This window comes from Nannospalax galili, unplaced genomic scaffold, assembly GCF_000622305.1.
Source record: "Nannospalax galili isolate Female #2095 unplaced genomic scaffold, S.galili_v1.0 scaffold39, whole genome shotgun sequence".
Classification (NCBI taxonomy): domain Eukaryota; kingdom Metazoa; phylum Chordata; class Mammalia; order Rodentia; family Spalacidae; genus Nannospalax; species Nannospalax galili.
Window position 1 is genome coordinate 6969619 of NW_008346683.1, and position 14249 is coordinate 6983867.

Genomic DNA, 14249 nt, shown 5'->3' on the forward strand with positions numbered 1-14249 from the left:
TGGAAACAGACCTCTGAGGGAGTTTTTAGATTGGGCTAATTGAGATGATAAGTCCATGCTAAATGTGGGGTACATCATTCCACCACTGGAGTCCTATAATGAAGAGGAGAAAGCCTGCTGAGCACCAGCATTCGTCTCTCTTAGCTTCCTGATTGTGGATGTCATGTGACCAGCCTTCCCCATCATGATGAACTGTACTTTCTAAAACTGTGACCCGAAACAAACCTTCCTTCCCTAAATGGCTTTTGCCAGTTATTTTGTCACAGCAACAATAAAAGTAACGAAGACACCATCCATGGAGCTGAAGGAAGTAATGTGAAACATCGGAAAGGGCTACCTTGGAGCCAGGCCGAGGCTTCCTCACGGTAGGAAGGAGCAGTTGCTCAGAGCGGGGCTAGTTCAGCACCCAGAGCGCAGGTTTGAGGACATAGCAGCCTGGGTTTGCATACTGCCTCTGCCACCACTGACAGCCCCCGGGGCCTCTACTTTGTTTTCACATAGTGATGGTGCCACTCCACCACAGCAGGTTCAATGCACCAGTGTACAAAGACTTCCTAGAAAAATGCAGAATGAAGAAAAGCTTCCATTCACCCTCAAAACATGGTGGGTTTCACCATGGTTGAGTGGCTGGCAGGGTCCTGTGTCTTCCTGCCATACACACGAGGGAGCCCCCCGCCAAGGGCTGAGGGGTGCAGTCCATCCAACTCCAAAGCCTTTTGTTAACGAGCTATGAACAGATCATACACAGAAAGCAGCTTCAGGTTTTTCTTCAATTTAATTGAAGTTACTTAGAAAAATAATCAGGCTTGAATGGCTTTTCCTGGAGGAAGGTTCATGAACATTTCACACGTTTGTTGGCAACGTGGAATTCAGCTTTCTTCAACAGTGTAGTAAGATACAGGGAGAGATTTCTACAACAGGCCCTCAACTGCATACAAATATGTAAAAAAACCACACTTGGCAAAGATGTTAAATTCCATGTCCATATGCTACACTGAGCATGCTCAGAAGAGAATACAGATAGCCTTCTGTACCTGACATAGACAGTAGATGAAATTCATCTGCAAAGAGCCAAGGGCCCAGCTAATTCTAGAAGGTTCTGTTGCCTATTCAGAGGGTCTGGTTGGCTGTAGTGGGGGAACCTCGGGGAGTCATGGAGTCAGTCCTGCTGACAAAGGGGTGGGCCAGTATGAGAGTCAGATACCAGAAGCACACAGGGTGGGACTTGTGTACACATGTATGCATGTATGGTATGTGTATTTCTGTTTGTGTCTTATTGTGTGTTCATGTGTCTGTGTGTGTATATATGTGTGGTTTCTGTGTATATGTATGTCTCCTGTGTGTGTGTGTGTGTGTGTGTGTGTGTGTGTGTATGTGTGTGTGTAGGGCAGGACTGGGCAGAGGAAGCAGAGGCTGCCTGAGGAAGCAAGCAAAGTCCTGGTGGGTTTTGTCATGTTGAAACAACATGGGCTTTGGCAATCATGATCTCACCAGCTCAGTGTGTAGGGCCTTACACACGGCCCTGCAACTCTCTTGGAACGTGGACTAGACCTGTGTGCCCAGGAGGACTGGCCTGAGGGAAGTTCACGGCTCCTGCGGTTCTCTTGTGGCTGCCAGTCACTGACCAGGCTGCTGTGACCAGGCGGAGGGAACTGTGTGTCCCGACAGCAGGTTGCCGCTGCCCAGACCAGCTGGGGTGGACACAGGGTAGGTGTGGGCTGGAGAAGCTACAGGTGGTGAACCTTGAAGCCTGTATTCTAGACTCTTCCATCCAAAGGGGTAGGCTAAATGGAAATGGCCTTATTCTGCCTGACTGTACCTGGTCCTGAATGCAGCTGCATCTTTGAACTGCAGCCAGGAGCTGGATGCCTGCTGCTCCGTTCCTCCAGCTAAGTGCCAGGCATGCAGGAGAAAGCTTTCCAACATTTTCCTTTAAAAACCACTTTCCATTTCCAGATACACTTTACCAATAGATTTCTTTAGCCAAAGACACAGAATACTTTCTACATTCTACAAAATAGTTGAAACAATATATTTTAAAAAAATCATCATCAGAAAATAAAATGTGAACACAAAACAGATCAGGAGGAGAAAGAGTCCCTCATTTCAGACGCACATTGGCGCATCGTTCCCTGAAGGACAATCTTTCTCACTTTAGAGTGAGAAACGGATGAACTACCATCTGGATGCAGCACCGAGCAAGCCTATACCATGAAGAAAAGACAGACAGCAATGCAGAACGTGGAATCAACATGAATTTCCATTTAAACCAATCCCCAAAGCACATGATGAGTGACTCCAAATGGATGAAGAGTGGAGAAGCACTTACTACAAGGGCGTTTACCCCCATTGAACAACCTTTAAGGTTAGGAGTAGGGGCCATTTTGTGGCCTTCTGCCACCCCCACCCTCCATCTTGAGCCCTCTTCTCCCTCCTCCCCCATGCTTGGGAAGGCTGAGGATTGCTGTCTCGGGCAGTATCCAGGATAGAATCATCACAGATAGGTAAAAGCTAATTCATTTTGCAAAGTACCTTGGTTGCTATAAACCAGACGGACGCTATGGGCTGTCCTGTTTTTGCTAATTTGTTTGTGGAGGGATCTGTGGAGGCAGTTTTTATCTTTGCAGACCTTAGGCATGCTAGATCACCTTCCTCAAAAGCTATTGTGTGTAATACCAGCTGAGGCATGATCAGGGTACCCTGGTCGTGCAGCCCAGGAAGTGCTACATTCTGGTGGACTCACAAGGCAGACCATTCAAGGCCCTGAAAAGTCCTGTAGGAACCTGACCTAACTCTGTTTCCTAACAATATGTGCCACAAATCTCTCCAAACTGATATCCAGGGAGTTTGGGCTCTGTGGAGCATATATTAGTGACACACAAACTTCATTAGCAGAGGCTAGCTTTCTGAGGACAGATCCCCCCCTCTACTCCAGGAATGGCCACGGCCTGTCACTCTTTTTGGTCAAACACATGACATAAATCTATCCATCAAAGGTATGGGGTGAAGGCTTAGAAGAAAGGTACCCACATTTTATAAATAGCTGCAGCCAGCCTCGCTGGCTCACATTTCCCTCACATTGAACAAAATCATTTCCTTGGTGAGACGTTGCAGCTGTTGCTCTTGGGGCTTGCTGCGAGCTGACAATACCCTTTTAATAGTTTCTGTGGAATAAATTATGCATTTTGGTTTTCTTTTTAGAATATTCTCACCCTTTCCCTCTATACTGCATCAAAAACTAAACAAAAAGCAAAACAGGCCCCACCCCTCCCCTGTCATTAGAACTATTATCATTATGTACAGCATCTTTTGCCGACTTGGTCATGGGTTCTAAGGGGGATGTGGCTCAAACTTCAACTGAGAAGCATCAGAAATAGCCAGAAATGAGAAGTGGGTTTTGGTGTTCATCAGCAAGGAACAGGAGACAGCGAGTTAAGAGCCCTGGAAGGTTGCTCTGTCCATGCATGTGGGATTGTGTGCATGTGTATATGGGTACCAGGGGTCTACCTCTGACCTTCACGCCAGGCCTTGCAATCTCCAATTGCATGCACTGCAGTCTTTTGGGTGGTGGGCAGGGGAAGACACTTTTATATGGGGATGTGAACTGGAAATGTCAGTAGGAGGCACTTGAGAAATGTTCCCCTTCCCTCACCCATGGCAGACATCACTAATCAGTCCCAGTACTCCTCCATGATGTGCCTGAAGAATCCTTTCTGGGCTTACAGGCAGTCACTACCAATAAACTACAGCAGGCACACACGATCTGAAATATTTCTGCTGTATCTTATGACAGGCAATGAACTTGGGTCACTCAACAAGTTAAGTAGCCTGATCCAAGTGTGTGATTTTAAAATCGGAGCTGTAGAAAAATGTGTATTTGTTGGGGTCACAGACCTTCTGGGTAGTAATAGTCCAGAACCTGTGTAGGACTGTGGGGTTCTGGACACTGTCGAGCTGGATGCTCTGTGTTCACATAAAGCTTCGTGAGGGCCAAGGCTACTAGGTTCACTTGATGCTGTACCCACTGGGCCTGCATTTGGGCCTAGAATGTAGTAGATGCTCAATAAATATCTATTGAATATAAAGTAACAACAGCTACTCGGCCTTCACTAACACCTGGCACTGCCAGTTAAAAATGTCCACAAACCCCTAGTCTATCAAATTGCTGATTTTGGTGAACAGAAATTGATATCATCAGCTCTACCCATGGGTTAAAAAAAATCACATTTCTTTAGTGCAAGGGTCGGCAGTTAGTTTGGAACTAGTCCCACTCTGTTTCTAAGTGCAAGGGCACTTTATTTATTTCTAGCTTGAGTTTCTTGAATGGTGGCATCCATATACATTCCAGCAGCCATCACCATAGGATTCCGGAAGAGGTTAGAAAGAAGATCATGCCCCTAAATGAGCTGTAGTAAAGCACAGACTGTAGATTTCTTCTGGAAAGACATTACAATTCTGCTGCCACAAAAAAGAAACCTATACAGAGACCACTTTAAATAACTATAAATAAGATTCATTAGACTTTATGGAACACACAGTTCGTGAATTCACCATAACACAAGGACACCTTTGAGACAGTGTTGGAGTACCCACTTCTAAAAACAGGGACCATCCACCCCACTCCCCTGCAAAGACAGCTGTCCTTCCCCTGAAGGATTTAAATACGCTCACCATGCCGCTCGCAGCATCTCCCCCAAAGACATATTAATTTACAAAATAACCCAATATCCATAGAATTCTTTTGACAAATAAAAATCTTAAATTAAAAAACAGGATTCTCTCCCTCTCCCCTGTCCCCCCACCCCCACCCCCTTTTATTCCAACTTCAGGTAGTTTGGCACTGAGTAATTGAACATTAAAAAATCCAGTTTGTAGACTTCGTACAGCTGCGTCTGGTGCTCTGAGCTGATGTTCTGGAAGAATTCCGTGGTCATTTCGTCGGTAGTTCTGGTCGACTTTGCATAGGTGGGGAACTTTAGGTAGCTGCTCACACCGGCCAGCTGCAACACATAATTGGAGTCCTCCTCCAGTGTCTCGTACTTGCCCACGAGGTCATAGCGGATGTGGCAGGGGTGGCAGAGCGAATAGACGGTCTGCCAGTGCTCATTAAAGGGCTCCTCCCGCTGGGTGTGGGGGTCGATGAGGTAGGCCACGAACTCCTCGAACTTGACATCATCGCCCTTGCGCAGGGCCTCCTGTGTGGCGTTCTTGCGCTGGCGTTTGATGATCTTGGTGCCGTAGCGCTTGTGGAAGGAGGTATTGTACTTCTGTGTGAACTTGTTGCGGTAGGCTGACACCAGCCTCTCAAAGGGCTCCCGGACAAACAGGAACTTCATGTAGCTTTTCAAGCGGTGGTTGATCTCCGGGATGCTGTACTGGTTGAGGGTCTTCAGGTTGGCGGATACGTGGGCCTCGTTGGCTGGGATCTCCATGGGGTCACTGTACTTGCCCCTCCCAGTCAGGACCATCATCAGCCTCTTCCAGTTGGTGCATGCCACCTTGGGCACATAGCAGTAGATGAGCTCATGATCCTCGTCCACCACCAAGTGCTTTAGGTCGTTGGGGGTTAGTACCCTGCGCTTGCGGCTCATGGCGCTGTTGGCTCTACATGTGTCTGTCACCTGGTCCCGTCTCATCTGGTGCAGGACGGCAGTGTTGGACAGCTCCAACTGCAGAGGGGACAGAAGAAGAAGAACTCAGTGCTTATCTAGAACATTCACACTAGGCTACAAGTGGATCACTGATCCATCCCCTCAAATGGACTCTGTGAGGTACAAAGCAAGCAACTCAGCATGGTGAGGTGAGACATAATTGCTCAGTGTAGGAGGCTCTGGTGGCCTCTGTAGAGGTGAGAGGGGAGGCTTGTGCTCAATTCTGAGTGCAAAAGTTCTCACCACAGCTGCTGCGCTGGTCATTTTAAGTGAGAGTCTTAATGAGGATTTATGTACATCAGGCTGGCCTGTGGGCATGTCTGGGGTGGGGATTGTCTTCGTTGGTAACTGCTGTAGGAAGGCCCAGTCCATTGTGGGTGGCACCAGTCCCTAGGTGGGCCCTGAACCATAGAAGAGTGAAGAAAGTTGGCAAAGCAAGGATGCATTTACCCTCTCTCTGCTCTTGACTGTCGATGTGATGTTTTAAGATCTTGCCTTGATTTCCCCTCAGTGATGGACCAGAATCTGGAACTGTACGCCAAATAAACCCTTTTCCTTCCTTAAGTTGCTTTGGTCAAGGTATTTCATCACCACCACAGAAATGAAGCCAGAACAGTTATTTATCCCCAGCCTAACCCATCCTCTCAGTCTATCAGGGAGAGGAACATCTATTCTACTCTGGTCTCTAACATCTACAGGTTCAGAGATCTCTGTGGAGTGGTGAGACCCAATTTGTTGACTTGGTGCCATAATCTACCCCTCTGGCTTGTACAATGTGGTCCTTTAAAAAAAAAAAAGAAATAGAGCCGGGCTTGGTGGCGCACACCTTTAATCCCAGCACTCAGGAGGCAGAAGCAGGCGGATCTCTGTGAGTTCAAGGCCACCCTGGTCTACATCGTGAGTTCCAGGACAGCTGGGGCTACAGGGAGACCCTGTCTCAAAAAGATCAAAAACACCCTGGTCTACATCGTGAGTTCCAGGACAGCTGGGGCTACAGGGAGACCCTGTCTCAAAAAGACGAAAAAAAAAAAAGAAAGAAAGAAAGAAAGAAAGAAATAGGAAAGGAATTAGTTGTCACCTGGACTTGAGGGTCTGGAGAAACTAGGGGGCTGGGACTATGTGTTGGCTATGTGTTGGGTAGCAGGTGATGAAGTGTCCTGGCTTCCTCCCTGCCCAAGGACAGGTCCCCATTCATACGCTCCTCTTTTGACATCCATGTACCAGGTGTTTTCCCAGCCTCATTCCTACATCTCAGCCATTATCAACTGAGGGGCTGTTTACCCTTTCCTTTTGCCCCAGCATTCTGTGGCTGGTCCCTGTTGGACTCTCCATCTCTACAGATACAAACTTGATCACCCTTAAAGGCCCAACACATTGTCCTGCCTCCCAGTGGAAGGACATCCTCTCCTCTGAACACCAAAGGCTCTTGAGTTGTTCTTCAGCACACAAGCAAGTCTATTTGTTTTCTCAATATCTAGAGTCATAGGTGATTCACAACCCAGAGCCATTGGCTCCTTGGGCCAGATGATGGGTGGCCTAGAGTCCTGAGAATTCAGAGTTGGTAGGATATCCCATCCACCTGGACAGACACGTCAGTGGAGCCCTGGGCTCAGGTGGGACCCATGAAGCTGGCCCTGTACCTCCAGTGCTGAATCACAACCTGTACAATTTACCTCAAAATGTGCACAGGTCACATGCACTGGGGCAAAGACAGGAACTCTGATTTCAGTGAGCCTTGCCTGCCTTGTGTAGAAAGGTGGTTACTTAAAGCAGCTGAGTGTGGGGAGTTGGGCACCTTTAATGTCCAGTACTGTCCTGTTCAGCCTAGGGTATGCAGTACTATAGACTCAGACCCCAGAAACCTCATTTGATCTTCACTGGTATAAGCTCATCACTTCTGTGTTTTCTTCCTCTACTCATTTTAACCAGCTCACGATGATGAGATGGAGTGTCACAGTGTCCCCGAGGCCATTGATGGGCAGGGACCACTCTGATGTCATACAATACAGTGGGACTAGGGTCTCTCTCTCTCTCTCTCTCTCTCTCTCTCTCTCTCTCTCTCTCAATGATTTATCTAGAAAGGCTTAACTTTTTTTCAGAAGCTATGACCAAAATAAAGACATGAAGGTGACAGTGTTCTTACACAGAACTCTAAATCCCCAGAAATTCTATCTGTGGACTCCTTGTAGTCTGGTTTAAGAAACCTTGATTTAGAGGAGCCCTGAACAATTTGGGGAAGGGAGGAATTCTTTTCTTGACTATCACAATAGGGTGGGAGTTTGTGGATCATAGGCTTGACACCCACACATAGGACAATGGTGTGTTAGGAATTGTGATTCCTTTTCTTTTCTTTTTGTCTTTTTAAGACAGGGTCTCCCTGTAGCCCCGGCTGGCCTGGACTCGCTATGTAGATCAGGCTGGCCTTGAACTCACAGAGATCCGCCTGCCTCTGCGTCCTGAGTGCTGGAATTAAAAGTGTGAACCACCCCTTCTAGCCAGGAATTGTGGTTTCTAACTTAAAAATTTGCAAACCTGGTAATGTCACTTCTATGTTCCCCCATCAATAGGATGACAGTCTCATCCCCAACCAGGGCTCTGAGGAGATTAATAACTGTCATAACCACTTAGCAAATAACACGTTCCCTGCACATAGTCTGGGAGCTATCTAAGGGACCTTGGATACCCTAGAGACAGCTTTGGGGACATCAGAAGACAGGGGGCAAAGAAACTATAGCCCTGGCAGTTTGTTCCTTGACACTGAAGGAGAACACTGCTTGTTTCTAACCAAGTTTTATCAGTTTGAGGAAGCACTGACGCTGACAGTGATCTCAGCTGGGAGATGACTCTTCTCTCTCCCCGTCTCTTTCCTTTTTCCTTTCTCAAAAGGATTTGAAGAGAGCATCACAGAGGACATGTGTGCAATACAAAACTGAAATGGGATGCCACAGAGCAGTGTCCCCTGAAGGCCTCATTCCTTGACTCCAAGCAGTCTCTCTCTGTCTCATCCCAGTGGTCCTCTCTCTGGGACGGCACCCCTGGACCAGCATCCCATCCACACTTCCTTATTTTTGCTTAATCTCTCTAAAGACTCTCTCTCCAATTAGTCACATCTTATAGATCTCAGGGATTGATGATCTCACATGAATTGGGGCAGGGGAGATAATTCAACTTAACATCAAGTGCTGCTGTGGCTGTTCTGGTCCAGGGACCACACTTTGATAACCACAGCTCTGTGCTATGTGAGTACAACTGTATTTTAACATCTTTTATCAATTCACAGCCATTGTTAATGACAGAACACATAACCCAGGTTCCCTGTCTGGTGCTGAGTCTCTCCCCAATGGGCCACAGCTCAGTGCATTTCCTTGTGACCTCCACAAAGTATAGATTAGGAAAGAGGAGGGCAGAGCCTAGGATGTCCTGAACACAGCTCCTGGCTCTGGGTTGCATCCGGCATGCTGGATTTGATGTCTATTTTTAATGTGGACATTTAGAAAAGGCAACTATAATTAGTGTAATGACCTAACTTAGGGATTGTTTGAAGACGTCTTTAAAGTTTTACATTTCATCTTAAAAGGAGGAAGAGCCAGCTGCCTTCCACAGTACCTCCTATGAGGTCTGCAGCCTCCTTGGATGTAAGGACCACATGGAAGCATGCAGCACCCACCTCACTGCCTGTGGTCAGGGAGACACAGGGAAACTGAAACCCAGACAAAGAGGTAAACCTGGAAGCTTCCAGTGACTTGCAACCAGAACTGCTTTTCATAACTGTGAGCTTGGGTCCAGCCTCAGTTTTTCAACTGAAAAAATCTGAACACAGGGCTGGGGCGATGGCTCAGCTGCTGAGTTTGATCCCTGGCACCCACTTAAAAAAATCCTGTCATGGTGGTACATGCTTGTAATCCCATCACTGGGGAGACAGATACAAGAGGATCCCTGGGGTTGGCTGGTTAGCTACCCTAGCCTCTTTGGTCAGTTCCAGGCCAGTGACAGACCTTGTCTAAAAACAAAAAAAAAGGTGGCCAGTGCTTGGGGAGCAGCAGCTGAGGCTGTCCTTTGGTATACACATGCACCCACCCCCATTAACACGTTTACACACACACACACACACACACACACACACACACACACACACACACATACACACAGAGGCGGGGGAAGAACAGGCATCCAAATACAACCCCTTCACATTTTTGTGGTACTGCTGTTACCCTGTCTCTGCTGTCTCAGGATTTGAGGAGGGAAGGAGCGTCAGGCAGATGGATTTGTTCTGTTCTATAACATTTTCATCCAGTGTGGCCATTCCTAAACTAGCACAAAACAGGCTCATCATGAGGAAGAGTTGAAGAAACCAGAGCCCTAGGAAAACACAAGCACACAGGTCTACTAGCTGCATTTATTGAGCACCTACTGCATACAAGCCACTGCTGAGCCTCACAGTAGGTAGGTATAGAGGAAGGCATAGAGGTAGGCATAGAGGAAGAAGAGGCTAGCTCAACATCAGGGAGCTAGGCACAGGGCTGGGTTTTTCCTGGAAAACTGCTTTGAGATACTGACTTGTGTGGCTCCTGAGGTCTGCAGACATACCTCGGAGTTAACCACCTTCAGGGCAACCACTAGGGGCTCAACCCAGGCAGCTCATGGGTATGGCGAATTGTAACATCCCTGAAGTCCAGGTCCTACCTCTGACCCAGAAGTCTGATGTAATTGTTCTGACTTTGCCAGCTCTCCTAGGGAATCATGGCTTCAGAGGTCTGCCAAGATGGAAACCATGGCTTCAGAGGTCCCAGAGCCAGCAGCTACGTACTAAGGCAGAGGACTTGACCAAGCTGGAACCCAGCTGTGATCCTGGGCAAGTCTCATGCAGAGACTAGGATTGTCTGTGAGTCACCAGCTGGTGTCCTTCCCAGCTGGTAAGGAGGTGCCCCCTTGGATCCCCTGTTGTCCCCAGTCCAGCTACTCAGTTAAAGGACTCTGGGTACCACTGTAAAAGAAAAGCCACATGGAAACAGCCAGGTTGTAGGCATCCTGAGTGCAATCAGAAAACTTGCAATGAGCATGATTAAGAGACAGCTCTGAGGCCTTAGCTCTCGCCTGGCCCCTCCTCACTCTGTTTATCTCTCCCTCCTCTGCTAGCTCCCAGCGGGCGGGCAGCTTCCACTCTTTTGCCTACTATTGTATTTCCAATGCCTAGCACACAGCAGACGCTCAAAGTTTTGTTGAATGAATGTATGCATGCATGAATTAATGAATGCTTACACAAGAGTGAATGCATATATGCACATGTGAATGAATGAATGCATACATGCATCAAAGCATGCACACATGAGTGAATGGATACACACATGAATGAATGAATGGATACATGCACACGAGTGAATGAAATGGGGATGCAGAGACTGTACAGGTCCTTGGTGGCTGCAGACGCTGCACGTGTCCCTGCCCCATCGTCTCTTGAGGTTTGGGGCCAGAATCTGCAGCTGCATGAGAACATTAGCAGCTGGGGCTTTGGGCCTGGGGAGAAATGGGCTTTGGGTGGCTGCAACAGCCTTTGATGAGGGGGCCTTGGATGCGGAGAGGCCCAAACACTTCCTACCACTGGGTGAGGGAGGACCTAATGCTTTCTACCCATTGGAAGCAGGAGTAGTGGTTAAGTCATGCCGCAGGGTGAAGATATCATGGGCCTCCCGGAAGGGCTCTGCACGGGACTCTATACACTGGGGCTCCTTTCCAGGCAGCCAGGTGCAGCTGGACCGGCCTTATTTACATCTCAGACCTACTGCTTGGGCTTCCGGAGGCCTGGGCTGGATGTAGAGGGGCGAAGGAATAGGGATGGGGCTGCTGCCAAGCTGAACTGGATACCCATGAATGGTGGCCTGGAACAGGGACAACAAGCAGACAGAGACAGGGCTCTGACACTGTGGAGGAGGCTGGTTCCCTGGGAAATCTGAAGTCAGAGGGGGCAGACGGGCCCTGCACCTGGAGACTGCTGCTTGAGGGGTCTGGGAAGTTACTGCCAACGGGAGGAAGGGAGGAGAGCCCCCTCTCCCAGCCAAGAGGCTGGCAGCTTCCTGCACAGAGTTGGGCTCCCAGTGATACTCTTAAGGAGGCAGAAAGGCAGGGTGGCCTAGGAGGGCCTCCTGGCCTCTCATTCCTTGAACCCATTGACTTTGCCAGTTTCCTTCCTGTCTCTCTACCTAGACTCAACAGCATATTCTACTTAACATTTTACCTGAGTGTCTTGACCCCCTCAGGCTTCAGTTTCCCATCTGTAAAATGGGAACAATAACTGCATTTCTCAGTGTTGTTTTAAGGACCAAGGGCTTAGAGGAGAGCACGTGGCCCCATGCTTGGCATACAGTGAGCACCCAGGAAGTAGAAATTCTTTCTGTGGTTAAAACTGTTGTGGAGGACTGTCTGGGAAGGGGCTGGCAGTAGAGCCAGAGAACCACAAGGCCATTTCAAACTAACAACCTTGGTTATTTGGTAACTGTGGACTCCGGACTCTACCCTGGGAGTCTACTATGTGGTCTGAGGGGCCTAGGCACCTGCTTTTGATGGCTGCTCTGTGGCGATGCCACCAGACTAGCTAGTGGTTTGTGCCATCTGGAGAATTGCTGATTGAGCATCACCTCTCCTGGAGTGGGTTCTACAGGGAACACCAAACACATCTGTCAACTGCAGCAAATGCCTGTCTCACAGCAGTCCGGTATCTCACCAACAGAAAGACTGACAGATATAATAGCACTTGGACTGATATAATGATAGCACTTGGATTGACAGCTGTTGAACAAATTAAAGACCTAAAGAGCAACTGTCTGGCGACATAAAGATTAGAACTATGGATTGAGAGAGCCACCAAAGACTGACGTATCACTATACCCAGAGGTGTAGAGTTGGAAAACTCCTTGTGACCATCTACTCCCAACCTCTGACTTTTAGGATGGAAGGCAGAATTGAGGCTCAGAGTTGGGGGCTCAGCCACCTACTCCCAGGAAGCAGCAGAGAGAGGGAATTTTCTCATTCCATCTAACAGGTAACCTGCCTGGTGGTACAGGATAGGTCTCAGACAGAGCCTGGGGTGGGCCAGCTAGGGGCCTGTGCTATGTTTTGTTTTTAAATGTTTTAATTAATTTATCTTTATTTTATGTGTATGAATGTTTTGCCTGTATGTGTGTAAGTGACTGGTGTCTAACAATGCCTGTGGAGGTCAGAAGAGGGTGTAGGATCCCCTGGAAGTGGAGTTACGGATGGTTGTGAGCTGACATGTGGGTGCTGGGGAATGAACCTGGATCCTCTGCAAGAGCAGCTGTGCTCTTAACCCTGCGCCATCTCTCCAACCCTGTCATCTATGCTTTGCTAAAATGTCACTGTACGGTGAGGAAAAATACTCTCCCTGCTATTTATTGCTCAAGGGGAACACCTCCATGTATGTTCATTTGTGTGATGTGTATATGCATGTGTGTGTGTGTGTGTGTGTGTGTGTGTGTGTGTGTGCGTGCATGCCTGTTGACTTGTGGAGGCCTGAGGAGAAGCTTGGGTGTCATTCCTCAGGCACTGTTCACATCTTTTTGAGACAGGGTCTCTTACTGGCTGGGAACTCATTAGATTGTCTGACCAGCGAGCTCTAGGGATCCATCTGTCTGTGAATCCCAGGGCTGGGATTTCAAATGTGTATATCATGCCTGTTTTTTTTTTTTTTCCTTAATGTGGGTTCTGGGGGTTGAACTCAGGTCCTCAAGCATTTTACCCACTGAGCTGTCTCTTCAGTTCTAACTGGGAGGACATCACTCTGAAACCTGTGGAGTCATGATTGCTGCAAATTCTGAAGCCTGGCAGGAGGAAGTGGCCTACTTTCTTATCCAGAACAGGAACATGGGCGAGGCCCTCCTGGCCTGGCCTCATTTGGGAACTCATTAAAATGAGTGAGCAAGAACTGGGGGCTGGCATTTTTTGTTTTAAAGGACAGTGACTCTAGTTGGGCTAATATATGAGATGAAAAGGACCCATTTCAGGATATAATTTTTTTTTGTCTTTTTGAAACAGGGTCTCTCTGTAGCCCCAGCTGTCCTGGAACTCACTATGCAGACCAGGCTGGCCTTGAACTCACAGAGATCCACCTGCCTCTGCCTCCCGAGTGCTGGGATTAAAGGCTTGCACCATCATGCCCGGCCAGGATATAATTTTTTATAGAATATCGCTATCTCCCTGATACCATGAACATTCCCCAAAGGGATTTGCTTTTCAGGGCAAAGGTTGCTCTGCCTGGGGTGGCTGAGGGTTTGCAAGTCCAGATCAGACTCTGGGCTGAAGTAGGCACATCTGGACATGAACTCTAACCTTTCATGGTGTCAGTCATCTCCACCTTCCCAGCCTCAGTTTCCTCACTAATGAAATGGGAGTTTATGATGGTACACACCTCACAGGCTCTTGTGAGTTAAAAACAAATCATTAAAAAAACTTGGCTTATGCTGAGTTCAATACTGTATAACTGTATTAATTCAACTGTGAACCTAGAAACTTGCAGCCACTTGTGAAAGAGATGTGCTCTTGCTCTGGAGTGTGTTACTGAATATGTTAAAGCTGTAGTGAAATGCT

General features: G+C 47.9%; 1 protein-coding gene across 2 annotated transcripts in view; it reads right to left on the reverse strand.

The window, feature by feature from the left end:
- Positions 1 to 756: 756 nt before the first annotated feature.
- The window catches only part of Chst11 (carbohydrate sulfotransferase 11), a 248114-nt gene continuing 234621 nt past the window's right edge, over positions 757 to 14249 (reverse strand). For both annotated transcript variants that reach the window (XM_029568338.1, XM_008843143.3), the window contains exon 3: positions 757 to 5669. In XM_029568338.1, coding sequence (XP_029424198.1) covers positions 4815 to 5669 — 855 coding nt within the window. In that variant the 3' untranslated portion in view covers positions 757 to 4814. The remainder of the gene's footprint in view (positions 5670 to 14249) is intronic.